Raw genomic sequence first — 19,791 nt, 5'->3', positions numbered from 1 at the left:
CCTTTTGATGTTACTTAATGAGGAATATGCATCATTGATTTGACTAGCTTAAGAGGTCATTTGGAAGTTGCCCGTTAACAAGCTGTAATCTGCTGAGCTCACAATGACTGTTTAAAATTATCTATTCAGAGCTGATCAATGACAATAATTGTTTCATACCAATCACTTCGGAAAGTTGCTGATTACTTTGAAGGACATGAAATAAAAACTCAATAAATGTTGGCTCTTGTTATTGTTAAAGAAGTGTTCAAATGGCATGATGAAGATGCAAGACATTTTGTTTAGAGAACTGATACCACTGAATTTAAAAAGCCCACTTAAAAAATTTATTTCAGTCCAGCCAGTGTTGCTCAGTGGTTGAGCATCAACCCATGAACCAGGAGGTCACAGTTCGATTCCTCATCAGGACACATGCCCAGGTTGTGGGCTTGATCCCCAGTAGGGAGCATGCAGGAGGCAGCTGATCAGTGACTCACTCTCATCATTGATGTTTCTCTCTCTCCTCCTCCTCCCATCCTTTCTCTGAAATCAATAAAAACATATTTTTTAAAAATTGATTTCAATGAGACCAAATACAATCTTCAAGTCAGTTGGTTATGTAAAACAAAAAAACTTGTTCAGTCGGGGAGTAGAATTGATAGGAATTAGTAAAGCAAATATTTAACCTTTTGGTAGCTAATTTCATACTTAGTGCTTATGAAACAATTATAAATATTTTAAAATAAATTAAGTTTTGGCATTATAATATTATGTGAGCAATCTATGACTACAGCCTATACTGGCACCTATACATACTGTTATGTTAATGGAAAAACTTATGATATAATTTATATGCATTATCATCCATCATTCCCTTTATTCTGAGGAACTGTTAATGCTTTCACTAAAAATCTTCACTGGCATATTTTATCTTTCTATTCACTTCAATAGATTCAGAAGCGATGGCGAGGCTATAAGGTTCGGAAATACGGCTTCAATTATTATTATTTCAAGGAATATCTGAGGGCGATTTCAGAGACCAATGACGCAGTTAGGTGAGTAGCATAATCACTAGTCCACTAGTGAAAATTGTAGACCAGTTACTCAACAGGTGTTGAGCATACCCATCCTTAGAAATAATTTCTAAAACTCAGTGATAACTTAGGCAGACATGTACTGACAAGATAGAAATGTGATTCTATTTAACTTAAAAACTTATTGTATTATATTTAAATATGCTGTACTCCTGACAGTACATTAGATTATATTATGCCTTGGTTCTATGCAGAATCGCTTAATTTCAATAAAATTGTTTCATGTAAAATGAATTTATCTATATAATGATTCTGGTACCTATGAAGCCTTAAGTATGACAAGCCTCGGGTGTGTTTTCAGAAATATGTGCAATAACAAGGCTTGCCTCTCAAAGCAGAAAATAAAATACCATGGAGCATAAGGAAATGGACCGCTGTACTGTCAGGTTTTTAAAAAATATATTTTTATTAATTTCAGAGAGAGGAAGGGAGAGGGAGAGAGAGAGAGAGAAACATCAATGATGAGAGATAAACATCGACTGTCTGCCTCCTGCACACCCCCTATTGGGAATGGAGCCCATAACCTAGGCATGTGCCCTCACCAGGAATCGAACCATGACCTCCTGGTTCACAGGTTGACACGCAACCACTGAGCCACACCTGCCAGAGCCATTCATTTACTTTTTGAAACATATTACAGTGCTACTCAATAAGACCATTTATTGTTACTCAACAAGGAATTTTAGGTTAAAGAATGGTAGATTTTCCGTGTCGATACATGAAAGACGTGCGAATCCTAAAATTCGGCTGTGTGGTCAATTCACTACACAGGGGAGGTAACGTGTCGGGTGGCCTCCCTCAGTGGGCTGCCCTGATATTCCGTTTACTTTTATTATTGGAACTCAAATGAACTTCCTGATTTATCTATCATGAATCTGAGCAGTTCAGTGGGACAGAGGGAGAGGCGCAGTTCCATTAAGCGCTAACATATCATTGGCTGTCAGGTGAGCCTTGTTATGCTGTCCATCCTCATTTAACTATCCCACAAGATCTCTTAATGAAGTTAAGCCCCAAGTTCACTGCCGTAATTCTGCGGCAAGAGTTTGTGCAATGTAACAATTCATCACTTGTCAGGGAGGCACTTTTAGTTTATACGTTTAATAAGGGCATCCTCGAGCTTGGTTAATTAGAAGTGAACAGTTTGCATATTTACTAAATGCGGAGTGTCATTGCCACCACGGCCTCTTGCCTGCATGAATTATTTCTCTATCTGCCATAAACAGCTGGGTAATTATTACTGCCATAATCAGATAAATTCCCTCTGTAAGGCTTTTCTTACATGGCAGCTCTTTGAACTCATCCAAAGCCGAACAGAATTTATGAACTCCAGCAGCGAGGCCACTTTTTCATACGACCGTGTCCCCGTTCCCAATTTCAAGGACACAAGTAGAGCGCCATAGTCTATCGTGAAGCCCGTCCGGTGTTGCTCAGTGGTTGAGCGTCCACCCATGAACCAGGAGGTCACAGTTCAATTTCCGGTCAGGGCACGTGCCCGGGTTGTGGGCTTGATCCCCAGTGGGGGGTGTGCATGAGGCAGCTGATAGATGATTCTCTCTCGTCTTTGATGTTTCTCTCTCTCCCTTTCTCTCTGAAGTCAATAAAAATATATTTTAATAAAACAAACAAAGAACAGGTGTCTGGTTAATAATACCTGCCCCTTACCAACCTCAGGAGAGTGTTGTGAGGATGGGTTAATGCAGCCGTGGGCAAACTACGGCCCACGGGCCGAATCCGGCCCATTTGAAATGAATAAAACTAAAAAAAAAAAGACCGTACCCTTTTATGTAATGATGTTTACTTTGAATTTATATTAGTTCACACAAACACTCCATCCATGCTTTTGTTCCGGCCCTCCGGTCCAATTTAAGAACCCATTGTGGCCCTCAAGTCAAAAAGTTTGCCCACCCCTGGGTTAATGTCTGGGGAAGGTCTTGGAGCTCCTGAAAAATGTACAATGTGAATACATGTTGTTATTGTGCCTATTGTTGTACTTAGCATAATGCCATTTTCAATCATTCAACATCATGTATGTTATATAAAACTAGAGGCCCGGTACATGAAATTCGTGCACTCTGGGGGGTGGTGTAGTCCTCAGCCAGGATTGCAAGAGTGTGCAGGCCAGGCCGAGGGACCCCACTGGTGCACAATAGGGGACGGGGAGGGATGTGGGAGGTTGCCAGCTGGGGAGGGACTGCGAGAGGGCTCCAGGGTGTGTCTGACCCGTCTCGCTCAGTCCTGAGATCGGCTGGACCCCAGCAGCAAGCTAACCTACCAGTTGGTGTGTTTGCCCCCTGGTAGTCAGTGCACAACATAGTGAGCTATTGAGAGGCCTTAGCATATCATTAGCATATTACGCTTTGATTGGTCGAATGGCCGTCTGGACACTTAGCATATTAGGCTTTTATTACATAGGGCTTTTACTTCCATTTAGAGAAGCTATCCAGAATCGTAAAAATAAAATAATTTTACAGTGAAATATGTGCATATTTTCAGAAAGAATACTGAACAAAAGAATTCTCTTCAAGGAAGTTTATTCAAAAGAGCCAGAAGGAGAGAAAAAAAAATGATTTTCACAAATGATCTTTTGAATGGAGTCTTATTACTTTTTAAAATCATGCAAAGTAGGCAAATGAAATAATGGAGCAATTGGACGATCAGAGCGAAGTCATGGTATGGTAATTTTATAACATGGACCATTATCATCTCTTTCATTTGTTTCATTCTCAAAATATCTAGTCCGTAGAGTACCAGATCGCTGGCATCGCCTTGAGAGAGCCCGTCCACCCTTGGCCAGAAAGCCTCATCTCCTGCTCTAACCTGCCTGTTCCCCTCTGAACTGCATCAAAGTCCCAGCCAGACTCAGGAAGCTCTGGGTTTCAGGGGGTCTTCGGAGTGGCCCCAAATTGGGACAAAGGCCCTGGGCCTATGCGTCCCCTTCTCACCAGTCATGGGATGCAGGCTGGGGGGAGCGGGTGGGGCAGCTCATTTCCTCCCATGATCCAGCTAGATGCCAGCACTCGTGGCAGCGAGAGGATTGGGTGGTTTGTGGTGCAAGGAGGCATAAATGTGAAAGGATGAGCTCCCCAGCCCGGCCACCCCTTCATGTAGATCCCATGGTGACTCAGCACATAGGTCCCATGGTGACTCGGCACATAGATCCCATGGTGACTCGGTACTCATTTAACTGAGACAACCGGACAGAAATATAATTGTGCTGTTCAGTGCTTCTGCACACTCACGTAGGGCAGTGAATCAATGAGGAATGCAAGATTGAGTCTTTTCAACAATTGTATGGATTTTGAAAATTGGTGACTTTGTGTTTTGAAACTACCCCGGATTAGTTTTTCCGGCGCCTTCTCAGGTTTCTTGGATTTCTCTTGAGGGCATGCCAGTTCCTTCTGGGGGGATTGTGTGGGTTGCTAGTGTGTTTTCTTTATATCCGGGACACTGGCATTCTTTTTCCTGTCTCTCAGCTTTAGCCTCCCCAAGCACACACTCTTTATAGCTTGCATTGCCATAGCCTGAAGATGGACTGTTTGTACTACGTCTCATAATTTACAGTTTTGATTTTGTGTCAGGTCCTATGTACTTCTCTGTGTCTTACCTGTTCATGCATGTGTTCATTGTATTGGGCCTTTTTTTCTTTCTTAGGTCAGATCTCTCCATAGTCATTAAATCATTTGTAATGCATAAACTTCTTTGTAGGTATGCCTTTTGTGTGTGTGTGTGTGTGTGTGTGTGTGTGTGTGTGATTGCTCAGAAAATTACCGTATTTATATTCGGAGGCAAGTAAACTGGATCCATGCATATCTGAGTAATTATCCTGGTAGTGGCAGCTCATTGGTTATTTTAAATTACCTTAAAGACTTATAAGGGGAATGATAGAAGAAATATTTCTTTTTCTCATAATAGAAAGAGTAAAGATGAAAATGAATAATCTATTCAGTTTTCTATGTCACATATGCTTGTTATTTTTTTTTCCTGGTAAAAAATTCTCATTTATTCATAAGTAACTGCCTAGAAATGTGTACCTTAAGGACAAAGGAAGGTCATCCGTCCCTCTCACTCCTGGTTCTTTGTCAAAAATGGACACAGTTAATGAGGTTTGTTTGCTACAGAACAAACTCCCAGACACAGATAGAGATCCTTTCAATGGAAACAAATTTGTTTGGCTTCACCAGGTTACCCGGCGATTAATAACAGCCCTGAGGTGCAGGTCAGGCAGGTCACCGGACCCGCTGGCCGGCAAAGCTAAGCGTGCAGCCAGCCAGGCTCTGTGGGCGCGGGAGCCCCCCAAATACTGTGCATAACGGCAAAGGGGCTATTTTCTGGCTCCTTCTTTCATATTAATAAGCAATTTTCAAGAGAAGGGTGGCAAAATGAGGGCCATGCCACTCCAAGTAATTCATTTATTTTGCAATTTAATCTTATGTTGAAAAAAATTGCTCTGCTGCAGGAGTGTAGCCTGGTGATTTTTAAACGTCAGGGTGTTTCATAAGTAACCTTGTCTGAAGCATTGTGTGAGGGGCCCTTAGCAGGAACTCGCCGCAGGAACATTCCCAGGCACTGAGGGAGGAATGAGAGTCTTTTCTTCTTTGGGAATTTCCCCCTCTGCTTTCCGCCTGACACGTTTGAGGTAAAGACCCAGGGTTCACTTAATATTTGACTGATAGGACCGGACAGGAAGTTACATATCTATTTTTTAAAAAGAATAAAATCCAATTGCAAAACATGACCTTTATAGGAATAGTTAAACTTACTCTTTTAAAATAAAGGATAGCTCTTCACAGAAGTTATTTATTTCTCCGTATTTGATAACATATTCTATTTAGGGGTATTTTTTTTTTTTTACATAACATATTTTAAAACCTTATTTTTGTTTAAACATCTTAGAAGCACACACATAAATGATTTAGAAAGTTTTATTAATTTAATGGAATTTATTATACTTAGTCATGAACTTGTTCACATAATTTAGCTTTTATTCTGATTATATAATTGGACAAAATGTCAACTTTTCAAGTGCATTATAGAAGAACTAGAGGATAATATATATATTTAATGATATTCATGTTATTTGAACTGTAAATGGAAACTGTTAACAGAAATAAAGTTATACTAAATTAAGCATATATATAAAATTAGCCCAGTTAGTATACAAGATAAATGAGTAGAGATTTCTAAATAGAAAATTAAAATTTAAAGGAACTCAGTAGATCAAATCTTTTCTTAGGATATTTAAGTATGTCCAAAATAGTTCATCTTCAACCAAAGAAATGAATATACTAATTCACTCACTTTGCATTTGGTACAGTTCCTCAATGATTGGATTCATGGTAAGATACAGCTATTTGATTTTTAAAATGTAACCACTGAACAGCCGCTTTATTTTTATTTATTTCTATTTTTTTCTTTTTGGAACAATCCCTCCAAATGCCTTTTAAAGGTTGCAGGGACCCAGCCAGAGCGTGCAGGTGAGACAGGGCCCCAAACCCGACTTTGATTGTCATTCGTGAGAAAATGAAACGCTAAGCGGACTGTTCGCATCCTGGGGTAAGCGCGCACTGTTTTGCTGCAGGGAGGCCCTGGACGAGTTCGCAGATATGAGAGAGAGAGAAGAGAAGAAGGCCGACCTCGAGAGGGAGGAGAAGAAGAGAGATTACGCAGCCCGAAAGATGCATTACCTGCTCAGCACAAAGCAGGTTGGTCTACCTGTCCCCTGACAGCTCGTGCGCCGCCGGGGCCCTGGCTGACAGAGACAAACTAGCACCCTAGATGGGACATGACTGGGTGAAAGATACCACAAAGACACGACTTCCAGTTCAATTCCGTGCCGCTGGGTGGGTGCTCACAGGCACCCGGCTCGCCTGTGACAGCGGCTTCCTAGCAGCGGCTGCTGGGATGCAGGCGGGAAGGCCCGGGTAGCCCTGTGGTCTCATGTCAGGATCCCCCACACCCAGGGCGTAGCCTCGCTTTCCAAACCCATGGGGAGCAGCTCACTGTTGTGCTGTGAGTTGACCAAGAACTGACGCGTTATTCAGCTGGCAGAGCATTCAGGTTTCTTGCACCTTTTCCAAATCCTGGTGCAAGTTTGCAGGGACAGCTTTTAACAGAAGTCCTTCAGCCGTTGCATCTTCGCATAGAAAAATACGTGTGGAATTTGGAATACTTAGACATTTCTTTTCTTTTTATATATATATGCTTTCATTGATTTCAGAGGGGAAGGAAGAGGGAGAGAGAGAGAAACATTAACGAGGAGAGAGAACCATTGACAGGCTACCTCCTGCACGCCCCCTATTGGGGATCGAGCCCAAAACCTGGGCACATGCCCTGACAGGGAATCCAACTTTGACCTCCTGGTTCATAGTTTGACGCTCAACTTCTGAGCCATGCTGGCCGGGCTCCTGTCACTTTTTACTGTCAACTCATGTAGGTATTTGAAAGGTTACTGAATAAATATGGAAGTGTAAATAATTTTTCTGAGGCATATCAGAATAAGAAATGTTTTATTAACCTGCTTAAGAGGATAATTGTAATAACATTTTAGCAAGGAGAGAAACACTATTTGATTGAAAGTAATTTAGAAATGATTTTAATCTAGTTGATAGGTAACTAATTTTATGTTAAACTTTCATAGTTCTAATATAGTTTAACTAAGATGAGTAGAAACAAAACATTAATTCAGACAAATAACGCTTCAGAAAAGATGGATATTTTTGTAAGCTAAAATTGTATTTGTAAATTCAGACACAGAAAATAAATGGAATCAAGTGTTATTTAGTATATCGATCATTTTGGACAATTATGATGACATACTGACATACTCATACTAATAGCACAGTTTTAAAGTCAGTTTTAAGCTCCTTTTCAGTACAGATCCAATGTATATGTTAAAGGTTCTAAAATCTAATTTTTACTGATATTAATTATCTCATCTTTACGCAAGCAAATATGTTAGCACAAATAGAAGTTACACAACTAAATAACTAATATTGCAATGAGTGAATTGATAGACCCCCTCGGGCTTTTATTAATTAAAAAGTTCAAGTCATATTAAAACACCTTTTGTATATGTTTATTTCAATCAGAAAGCTGAATGCGGTAACTTATTTGCATAAATAATCAATCACGATTTACTAGTAGTAATAAGGTTAATTTGTTGCTACAGACAGAACAGGATTAGTCAATTATATTTCCTACAAAATGCTATTTGTTATGCACCCCATCACCTGTAAAACAGGATTGGGTTTAGCACCCTTATTAAATGAACACATCAAAAAGTCTTCGTCCCTGTAAAAGTTCTATGAAAAGAAAGCTACTTTTAGTTGATTTGAATAAGTAAAATGCAGACATTGCCTCCATTTGGAAATTTAATTTATCTTTCTGCAAAGATTGATTATTTAATAAAGTTATTTATTTTGATTCAGTAACCAGTCAAACTAAATCTAACACATACAGGACATATTCCCTTTGAAGAAAATCTCATTTGCAGATTTGTTTTATTCCAAATAAACTGACTTTCATTCCCTTGTCCTTGTTCTTGGTAATAAATTATGTTGTCTGCGCCACCTACTGGTGGACCCAGGCCAACGCCCATTGTTGGGCTCCTGAGAAGATGCTGCCTCTAAAATGTTGCATGAATTTTTTAAAGAGCCTCCTGGAGAGATCAGCAAAGTGGCAGATGCAAACGTGAGACTCGAGGTCAAGTCACAGTTAGTATTTAGAAATACAGGCCACCACACAGAATTACACACATTTGCAATGGTTCTGATTTGTGAAAATAATACCGTCTTTATTTCAATCTGCTGATAATAGAGGATAAATTAATACAAAATAGATTAATTCCGTATATTCTAACCATGCAGATTTTATTTTAGTTATAGCATTTAATAGTTTATGTATATTTTAGTTAAAACTAAAATGGAAATCTATGCATTTAATTAAAATTTGTACACGTATTTTGTGGACATAATTTTCATGTTACCCCTTAATATAACAGGTTTTCAATGCTTCCCCATTAATGAGTAGTAGAAATTTTCATATGGACACTGAGAGAGCAATTTTCAATATTTCTGATTCTTTAAAGGGTTAATATATTGATTAAACTTTATTTTGAATTACTTAATTTTTTTGAGAGAAACAAATGGTTTCAGCTGCTCTTTACAAATTCCTATCACATGTGTATATGGAAGGAAAAATCTTAAATATAAAAGATATACTTGATATGCCCAAAATTAGTTGGTAGTCTGCTGATATGGACAGCATGTCTATAAGACAGCTAGAGGTCTGGTGCATGAAATTCGTGCACTAAAGGTGGGGGGGGGGGGGTCCCTCAGTCCAGCCTAAGCCCTCTCATAGTCCAGGAGCCCTCAGGGGATATCTGACTGATGGCTTAGGCCCGCTTCCTGAGGGAAGCGGGCCTAAGCCGGCAGTTGGACATCCTTAGCACTGCTGCGTAGGCGGGAGAGGCTCCTGCCACCACCGCTGCCCTTGTCAGCCATGAGCCCAGCTTCTGGCTGAGTGGCGCTCCTCCTGGCTGGTGGTCAGTGTGTGTCATAGCAACTGGTCATTCCACTGTTCGGTTGATTTGCATATTAGCCTTTTATTATATAGGATTCTTGTAAGGTGGAAAAAGGTATAAGTTAAGAACTATAGTACGTCTTCCAAAGCGTGGATTGCTTTCAACTCAATCTTCCCAGTATTGTAAGTGGAGTGATTCCATGCCTTACATATAGTAAGTATACAATGTGTGATTGCTCATGTTTAATTTGAGGTGATAACGTCACAGAAGAACGGCAGCCTTTCTGTGTGCACCTGCGTGTGTGTGTGTGTGTGTGTGTGTGGTATATTTGGAAAGTATCTTTGGAGAGCCTTTTCATGAGAGTTTTGCCTTAGGCAATGACATCTCACAGCCATGGCTAGGGACTCAGTGTGATGTTAAAACATAATGACTCTCCAGAGTACAATCTTTAGGCGTCTTGATCCTTCTCACCAAACCACATCCTTGACTTTAGAACATTCATTTGGTTCCTTCCCAGTTTGTAAGTTGGACCATTCCTCTCTCTAAGTTCAGAGGAAGTTGATTTAAAAAAAACAAAGAAAGAAAAGATAGATACATGGAGATCAAGAGTATTAGTTTTATTAGTAATGAAGTCTGGGTTGGAAATGTACATCTGAAACAATACTGAACTTGCTTCCACTTAATTCCCCAATTAAATCTACCTCTCAGGCATAGGCAGAGCAGGAAGACCAAGTCTGCCCTTGCGAATCTCAGCGCCATGTGGGAGCAAAGGATGTTTATTTCCTCGGTCAGAAATCTATATATATAGAAGCCTAATATGCTAAGTGTCCTACGGATCGGTCAACAGCTAGACACGTCACTATGATGCGCACTGACCACCAGGGGGCAGACGCTCCAACCGGTAGGTTAGCTTGCTGCTGGGATCTGGCCGATGGAGACTGGGCAAGACGGGCCAGACACACCCTGGAGCCAGCCTCCCGCGGTCCCTCCCCAGCCTCTAAGATATTTCTTCTAATTAATTTCCTTTCAATGTGCATGAATTCGGGCACTGAGCCTCTAGTAACTAATAAGCATGGACCCAGAAGAGGTGGCAGAGCGTGTGAAGGCCTTGAAGTTGTAGGTTTAACCAGGCAGAAGGAGACCTTACCCATTAAGAAATAAAGTAAATGTAGTATGTATGGATGTACATTGGTAGGGAAGGTCGGAAGGTTGAAGTAACCCATGTTTAAGAACCTCATCGCTCTGGTTGGTCTTCTAAAATAATCCTGAGAGGAGTCAGCGAAGGAGGGTCTTTAGTGGCGCTGGGGCCGGGCTGGTCTGGAGTCCACAGCATGCAGTGTCCCCAGTCTGCCTGGCTGCATGACTGATGTCAGCAGAAACCAGCAGCCTGGACTCGGAGGCGCAGAAGAAGAATAGTAACAACAGCTAACGCTTATTGAGTGCTCCCTGAGAGCCCAGTATCATCCAGCTGCTTTACATGAATTGCCTCCCTTCATCCTCACATACCACCCTGGCAGTGGACTGTTCTTCTCCCCAGTGGATGGGGGAGGCACAAAGAGATGACATAAGGAGCCCAAGGTCAATCAATGTTAGGGTCGATGGTCTAGTTCCAGAGCCCACATTCACAGGGACTCCAGGATACTACCTTTTAACACGGTGGCATTGATTCAGTACTAACTTCATGTTAGGCACCATTCAAAGTATTAAGTCTTTATCAGCCTGTTGATTGGAAACATCAACAATCTGCCTGGCCGGCGTGGCTCCGTGGATGAGCGTCCACCCATGAACCCAGAGGTCATGGTTCGATTCCCGGTCAGGGCACATGCCTATGTTTTGGGTTCCATCCCCAGTGTGGGGCGTGCAGGAGGCAGCCGATCCATGAGTCTCTCTCATCCTTGATGTTTCTATCTCTCTCCCTCTCCCTTCCTCTCTGAAATCAATAAGAATATATTTTTTAAAAATGAAAGAAAACTAGGGTCTTCCGTCCAGTTCTTGGAGGGAATCATGGATACAGTGAGTGACATCTGTCCATACAGAGGTGAAGGGACTGATCAGAGGGGAAGGTTTCCCAGAGAGTCTCATGGGCAGTGTTTCTTAGAAAATCTTTCCACATGCAAATATGGCTGGAGGGAAATCCTGAGTGAAAATTTAAAAAAGAAGACAGCGATTCTTTCTGTCCCAATATCGGAGAGTCCTCTGCAACTGCCGTGTTCTGGAAGCCTGAAGCCAGCCGCACGCCCCTTCCCCCTCACGCTCGGGGAGTTGCCATGTCACGTCTGCCACCAGGACAGACCCTGCTGCTGCGGAGGTCACCTGTCACCTCCTAATTACCATCCAGCGCTGCCTGTGGTCCCCACGCTGCCCCACCTCTCCCCAGCCCCCGACACCGCTGACCTCCCCTGTGAAGCCGTCTTCTCCGGGGCCTGCGGCTCCCTCCTGTTTGCTGTTGGGGTGCCCTTCAGGGATCCTCTGCCCCCACTGATTTCTACACCGGCACGCCTTGCTTTTGTTGCACTCCATGGATACTGTGCCTGCCTTCCTTCCTCCCTTCCTCCCTCCCTTCCTTCCTTCCTTCCTTCCCTTCTCTCTCTCTCTCTCTCTCTTCTCTCTCTTTCTTCTACACAGGCACACCTTGCTTTTGTTGCACTCCGTGGATACTGTGTCTTCCTTCCTTCCTTCCTTCCTTCCTTCCTTCCTTCCTTCCTTCCTTCCTTCCTTTCTCTCTCTCTCTCTCTCTCTCTCTCTCTCTCTCTCTCTCTTTCTTCTACACAGGCACGCCTCGCTTTTGTTGCACTCCATGGATACTGTGCCTGCCTTCCTTCCTTCCTCCCTCCCTCCCTTCCTTCCTTCCCTCCTCTCTCTCTCTCTCTCTCTCTCTCTCTCTCTCTCTCTCTTCTTCTACACAGGCACACCTCGTTTTTGTTGCACTCCATGGATACTGTGCCTTCCTTCCTTCCTTCCTTCCTTCCTTCCTTTCTCTCTCTCTCTCTCTCTCTCTCTCTCTCTCTCTCTCTTCTACACAGGCACACCTTGCTTTTGTTGCACTTCGTGGATACTGTGTTTTCCTTTCTTCCTTTTTTTATATATTTTTAAATACATTTTTATTGATTTCAGAGAGGAAGGGAGAGAGAGATAGAAACATCAATGATGAGAGAGAATCATGGATCGGCTGCCTCCTGCACGCCCCACACTGGGGATCAAGCCCACAACCTGGGCATGTGCCCTTGACCAGAATGCAACCTGGGACCCTTCAGTCCACAGGCTGACACTCTACCCACTGAGCCAAACAGGCTAGGGCAAGGTGGGCACCTCTGTTACGACCATGATGAGAGCGGGAAATGTTACTGTTGGTCACAGAATCATTCTCTTCATCCCCCCTCCCCACTCCAGAGAAGGGCGTGATGGGCTGATGGCGCTGTATTCATCCCGGTACACACCTTAGACCCGGCAAAGCCTTTCTAAGTTAGTAGACGCTCAATATTATTGCATTGAATTAGTTACATAGAAAATGGTGTCTTATTTGAATTTTAATTGGCATTTTGTAAGAATACTTTAATATCTGATAATAATGGTAAAGATATCAACATGGTTTTTAAAAATCACTTATTAACCTAAAGAAGCCAGCTACATCTGGCATCTACATATAGCGTGACCCCTCTAGAATTTGACCCTAACCACTTAAAAAGTATATATGTTTAAAAACAACCTTTATTATTATTGATTAAGAAATCAATTTTTTCCCGTTGATTTTTAAGAGAGAGTGGAAGGGAGGGGGACAGACAGAGAGAGAGAAACATGGATGTGAGAGAGACACGTGGATTGGTTGCCTCCCACACCAAGGTACCTGCCCTTGTCCTGAATCAAACCCAGGACCCTTCAGTCCGAAGGCTGAGGCTCTATCCACTGAGCCAAACCAGCTAGGGCAACAATTATATTGTGTAACTGAAGCAAAAGAAGAGAATAAGCATTTGTAGCCAGTCATTGTTCTTTAATTTTAATTCTTGTTTTACACAGGTGAGTTCCATAGCATGTACCTTCTTGTGACTCCCTGAGGCAGAGGTCCTCAAACTATGGCCCGCGGGCCACAATCCAAATACAGATATTGTATTTGTTCCCATTTTGTTTTGTTTTTTACTTCAAAATAAGATATGTGCAGTGTGCATAGGAATTTGTTCATAGTTCTTTTTTAAACTATAGTCCGGCCCTCCAAGGGTCTGAGGGACAGTGAACTGGCCCCCTGTTTAAAAAGTTTGAGGACCCCTGCCCTAAGGTTTCCCTGAAATTCCCATCCCTCCTGGGGAGCTATGTCCGAGGGTTAGCGGGACTATTGTCTGAAATGCAGGTGGAAGCATAAGGGCTCCGGCTGAGAAATGACCATGTTTCCTCTTAGTTCTCAGCAAGAGTAATTGAATGGAGAATATCTTACTAAACGCTGGGCTGTGGCAGTGTATTAACACTCCGACTGTCTCCTAACAGCAGGGCAATTATTTGCTGAGTGGGGTTTTTATAAATCCCCTGGCACTCCGGTGCCCTGGTAATTATGATGAAGTGCACTGGTCAGCGTCCACTCAGCAGGCCCTGCCCCGCACATATTTCATTCACACTCGCTGGCCCACTGTTCCTCTCCCAGTTAGCAGAGATCTTTCCTCCTCTTCTGTGCTCGTTCAGTGTCTTATTTCCTCAACACATTTTTAAAAATTGATTTCAGAGAGAGGAAAGGAGAGGGGGAGAGATAGAAACATCAATGATGAGAGAGAATTACTGATTGGCTGCCACCTGCATGCCCCACACTGGGGATTGAACCTACAACCCAGGCATGTGCCCTGACCAGGAATTGAACCGTGACCTCCTGGTTCATTCCTGGTTCATAGGTCGCAGCTCAACTACTGAGCCACACCAGCCAGGCTCACCGCATTTTTTTTTTTTTAATGAAAATTAGGACCCAAATATAGGTACAGTTCCTGGGTTCAAATTTGATCAAGGGCACATGCCCAGGTTGCGGACTTGATCCCCAGTGTGGGGCATGCAGGAGGCAGCCGATCAATGATTCTCTCTCATCACTGATGTTTCTATCTCTCTCTCCCTCTCCCTTTCTCTCTGAAATCAATAAAAATATATTTAAAAATATATAGAAAGAAAGGAAAATATAGCCCTCCTTTGAAACTGCTTCTCTCTCGCAGTATTCACAAATTCTGAATTGTGGAGCGAGCAAATGCTTTCTGATTTGGTTCCATTTTTGTGGCCACCGGTGACTCCTCTTTGCTGTGCTCTTGCCGTCTGCAGAAGTAAGAACCGAATGCTCCCAGAATAGCAGTGACTTTGAAATCACGAGGAATTAGGATTTCTCAGACGGCGACACATGAAATGGAAGCCCTCATAAACACGCTTTGGGAGTTTGAGGCACACACAGCCCTATTTCAAGTTCTTTTTTATTTTACAGAAACTTGTGTTAAGAGTAAGCCTCCATAACAAAAAGGGGGGAAATTAGACATAGCTTCCCCCAGGCAATAACAAAATAAAGGTCAGCCTTGGAAACGAAACTGATCAGAAAGACATTCTCTGTGAAATAAAAAAAAAAAAAAACAAAAAACAGTAGATGCTCCACATACAAAAAGGATGTCCATTCGTTTTCAAATCAGTTGCGTTTTTGGTGTGGTTTTTTTTTAAGTACTTTCCCATGTAATACTCAAGGAGAAGCGTAAAATCCGGAAAGAAAAGAGCCGACTGATAGATTGTTAGAAACACGGAATAGTTCAAAATATGAATGTAACGCTAAGGGTGACTGGGTAACAAATGACACTTTAGCTCGCTGCTCAGCCCGGCGTAATTAATATTCTAGGTCATGCTTAAGTCCCCATGATGGAGGGTCTGAAGGGAGGAATTCAAGAAAAATATATATCTATTTTATAACTCATTGCCTTCTTCCCGCGCCCCCCCCCCCCCTTTTGACGAGTCAGAATCGGAGCCTTTAAAAAAAAACCAGCACTTTCACAGCTCATTTGCCGCCTTCACCGCTGGGCCCCCAGTCGGCAGCCGGGCCTGATGCAGGGAGGTCAGCAGGAGGCAGTTAGCCGAGTCCTCTCCTGAGAACCCCTGGGTCTTATTGAGCTGAATGTTAGCATGACAGTACTGCAAATAACTCAGTTGTAGGCTGTTTTTTTTTTAAGAAAAACACAGTTAGCAGAGATTTCCCCATAGTGCTGGTCACTCTTGAAAATGATTGCAGAGAATGAAGTCCCACAAGCGAGCTTGGCAGCCGCCCTTGCGGGCTGTGAAAAATGTGGAGGCTGAGAAATAGGTCCTAGTCCCTGAGGACGAACTTGGTCCTTGGTGGCCCCTAGGAATATTTTTAGAAACTCACAACAAGCCGATGAGTCACAGGTGGCTCACAAATGATGAACTAGAGCCACCAGGACAAGAGTAAGTTCACGTCGTTTGATTTACTGCAAGAAGAATCATTAAATGGATCCTTTCTCCACCTAACCAAGTAGGGTATTTGCCGTAGGGATCGTGGGAGGGCCAGACTGTGTTCATTGACATTTTTAGCATTAACTGAATTTCTGAACTGGAGCGTTAACTGAATTTCTAAAATATGCACTTAATTTCTAGACTATTAACTTAATTTCTAAAATGGATCCTTTCTCAAGCTAACCGAGTAGGGTATTTGCTGTAGGGATTGTGGGAGGGCCGGACGGTGTCCATTGATGGCTTTAGCAAATGCATTAACTTAATTTCTAAAATATCGACAGCCGGAAGATTTTAAATGAGACATTTTCAATTCAATTAAACTGTATTTTCTATCTATATTTGATTTAAATTTCAAGGAGAAGCCACAGTAGGAGGGCTCCATGGAGGTTGCCGAGTACCATTTCAGGAAGCTATCAGGCCTGCGGTCCATTTGCATTTCCCATCGAGCCCCTGTGTACATGTGCATGCAAATTTGGGGGTGGGGGATCAGAGGAGATTTCTAATGGGGGTGACGTGAATAGCTGGCGGCAGTTACCCAGGTAGACAGACATTGTAAAGCATAAATTATCATCTGGAAATGATATGCTAACAGACTTCCTTTAATTAGATTATCACTGAGCAGAATGGCATTTTCTTCTATTTCTGTCATAGACTTATGTAGGTTGAATTCTATTGTATGTCAGACTCGTCTTTTTAATGTAACACTTACTGTTTTCTTTCTCATTACAATTGATACATTCTCATCGTAGAAAATCACCCTGAAAATATGTTAAAAATTACCATCCACTTAAAAGTTACTGTCCACTGAAAGCTATTTTGAATATATATGTATACCTATTTTCTTTTATTAAGGTCATTTCACTATCTGTGTACGTATCCCCCTTGTTCTATAGTCAGTGTTATAGGGAGCGAATGTTAACTGGTGTATACAATTGCCTGTGACATTTTCAACACTGTTCTTTCTTAAACAAATAAATTGTATGGGGGGTGGGGGGAGTCGAAAAGAAGAGTTAATTCAAAACATTTTTTAAATATTTAAATATATTTACATTAAGTTGGTTTTATCTGGTAAGATTCAGTCCCGGATTATAACATAGGAAAAGTTGAGTGGGAGGTGATTCAAGTTAGTTCTAATTTCTAGATCGCGCCGAGGCCGGTTTGGCTCAGTGGATGGAGCGTCGGCCTGGGGACTGAGGGGTCCAGGGTTCGATTCCGGTCAAGGGCATGTACCTGGGTTGCGGGCGCATCCCTAGTGGGAGATGTGCAGGAGGCAGCTGATCGATGTTTCTCTCTCATCGATGTTTCTAACTCTCTGTCTCTCTCCCTTCCTCTCTGTGAAAAATCAATAAAATATTTTTTTTAAATAAAATAAAAAAAAATAATTTCTAGATCGCAATGCGCTCGACAACTATTTGAAAGCTGAAAAGGGTATAATCTATAACTTCTTAGAAAGAAGTTGATAGGATGTTGAAATAAACCTTAAATATTTTACTAAGAATGTGGCTTTGGAAAACAGTAGTGAGGCAGAGGCCTCATGGGTATGTCTGCATGATGCATTGTTATTCTGGAGAAGCACCTAGCCTCATCTCAAAGTATATTTTTATTGATTTCAGAGAGAAAGGGAGAGGGAGAGAGAGATAAAGACATCAATGATGAGAGAGAATGATGGATCAGCTGCCTCCTGCACACCCCCTACTGAGGCTAACACCCCCACAATCCTGGCATGTGCCCTGACCAGGAATCCGAATCAAACTGTGACCTCCTGATTCATAGGTCGATGCTCAATCCCTGAGCCATGCCAGCCGGGCCAGCCTCATTTTTAGTGTCTACTATGGGACAAGCACTAGGTTCTGGGGATGCAAAAATACCCAACACAGAGTCCCAGCACGCCAGCTGCTGGCCTGGGGAAGACGGACACACAGAAAGGTAACCCTGGGACAGGACACGGAATCCAGCCGGAGCCGGTGGTATTAGATGCAGGTTAACACTGATTTGAGTGTTGGACTGGAAGTAGAACGTTTTCAAGAATAGGTCTTCAAAGACAACTATCCTAACTGATCCTAATACCTTGGAACTGCTGATCCCATGAGGGAAATACAGCAACCAGAAATATTTATGGATATGAGAGAAAAGCACATTTTGGGGGTAAAGAGAGAGAGGGTCCATGTTTTACGTTAGCCTGGAGCGCGCACAGAGCCAGCAAGCCAGTCACACTGTCCTCTAAAGCGTGAGTTGTCCTTATGAATATGCATGCGCATATATGAAAAGGTATCCGAGTACGGTTCTGCACTCAAACACCATTGAATTTCCAGAAGAATGGGCATCTGCTCAACTCGTATTGAACACTTGTCATCCATACATCTGCTGACCCTCTGTTGCATAGCAGGTGCTCTGCTAAGAAAGCCCTGACTCTTTTGACGCGGCGTGACAAGGTCATTGATGAATAGCAAGGGTACCGTGACCTTACGGAAGTAGAGCTCCGAACCACATGGATTCAAAGTAGAGGATGTTATTTTGAATGTATTATATACATGTTCACCTGTACATCCACTTTATTATTATTTTATCCACTTTGATTCTATATATAATATATCTACATATATATAGTGATTATTATATATATGTCCACTGCGAGATATATATATATATATATATATCTCCATTTGGGTTATTATTTTAAAGAACTTAAAATAACTGCCATTATGTAATGAATCATCATTCAAACAGTCAAATGTTTACTGTGTACATACTTTGTTATTACTATTTTTGTTGTTGTTGTTAGTCCTCGCCCGAGGATATTTTTCCCACTGATTTTTAGGGAGAGTGGAAGAGAGAGGGGAAGACAGAGAGAAACATTGATGTGAGAGAAACGCACCGATATGGTTGCCTCCTGCACGAGCCCTGACCAGGGCCCAGGCTGGGGAGGAGCCCGAAACCAAGGTACATGCCCTTGACTGGAATTGAACCTGGGACCCTTTGGTCCGCAGGCCGACGCTCTATCCACTGAGCCAAACCAGTTAGGCTTGAGTACATGCTTTGTACCTGAAACTGGCGCAAGCCTTGTGTATTTGGGTTTGTCTGAGTGAATGTGTGGCTATAGATATGGGTCCATATACACACTCATAGTTAGGTAATGGTTAGATACAAAAAGAATGACTTAAGGTGCTTCTGTTTTTTTTTTGTTTTTTTAAATACAGTGATATAAAATGTACCTTGTGTGATAGGTCGAAACCATAGCTCAGTGGTTTTTTGCATATTTTGTCTTCAGAATCGCACGATTCTGAAAGGCTGGCCGGTCTGGTGTGGGGACGGAGTGTGGGCCTTTTTTGATCTTCCCTGGTAAATCTGAAATTCGCCTCCGGAAGTCCTTTCACATAGTCCTTACACGTGTGAAAAATGTGGCAGTGCAACTTGATCTTCCTTTTACTTCCCGTGAAAATTAAAGACCCAAATCAAACTTCTGTCTGCTTTCCTAGATCCCAGGCGTATACAACTCGCCATTCAGAAAGGATCCCGACCCGCGGGAGCTACGGCTGCAGAAGGCAAAGCCTTTAACGCCTCAGAGACCCAAAGCCAAGCAGAAGCGGCCCCACAGCCTCAGCAGCTGGCTGGCCTGCACGAGCACCCGGTCCTTCCCTCGCTCCCACACCCTGCCGCCCATCGACCGGAAGCAGTGCCAGGTACTCCTGGGCCCCCTGTGAGAATCCTTCCCACGATCGTGTGCTTTGC

At 42.5% G+C, this 19,791-nt stretch overlaps 1 protein-coding gene across 5 annotated transcripts in view; it reads left to right on the top strand.

The window, feature by feature from the left end:
* The window catches only part of SPATA17 (spermatogenesis associated 17), a 186,763-nt gene that overhangs the window by 14,306 nt on the left and 152,666 nt on the right, over nt 1-19,791 (top strand). For all 5 annotated transcript variants that reach the window (XR_011469311.1, XM_070401056.1, XM_070401055.1 and 2 more), the window contains 3 exons: nt 931-1,034; nt 6,652-6,775; nt 19,539-19,742. Coding sequence is in view for 4 of the 5 variants with exons in the window: in XM_070401056.1 (XP_070257157.1) it covers nt 931-1,034; nt 6,652-6,775; nt 19,539-19,742 (432 nt within the window). In the remaining variant the exon portion in view is untranslated. The remainder of the gene's footprint in view (nt 1-930; nt 1,035-6,651; nt 6,776-19,538; nt 19,743-19,791) is intronic.

This window comes from Myotis yumanensis, unplaced genomic scaffold, assembly GCF_028538775.1.
Source record: "Myotis yumanensis isolate MYYU_CA2020_CCGP unplaced genomic scaffold, mMyoYum1.0.hap1 SCAF_22, whole genome shotgun sequence".
Lineage (NCBI taxonomy): Eukaryota > Metazoa > Chordata > Mammalia > Chiroptera > Vespertilionidae > Myotis > Myotis yumanensis.
This window is presented reverse-complemented; position numbering and strand designations above follow the sequence as displayed.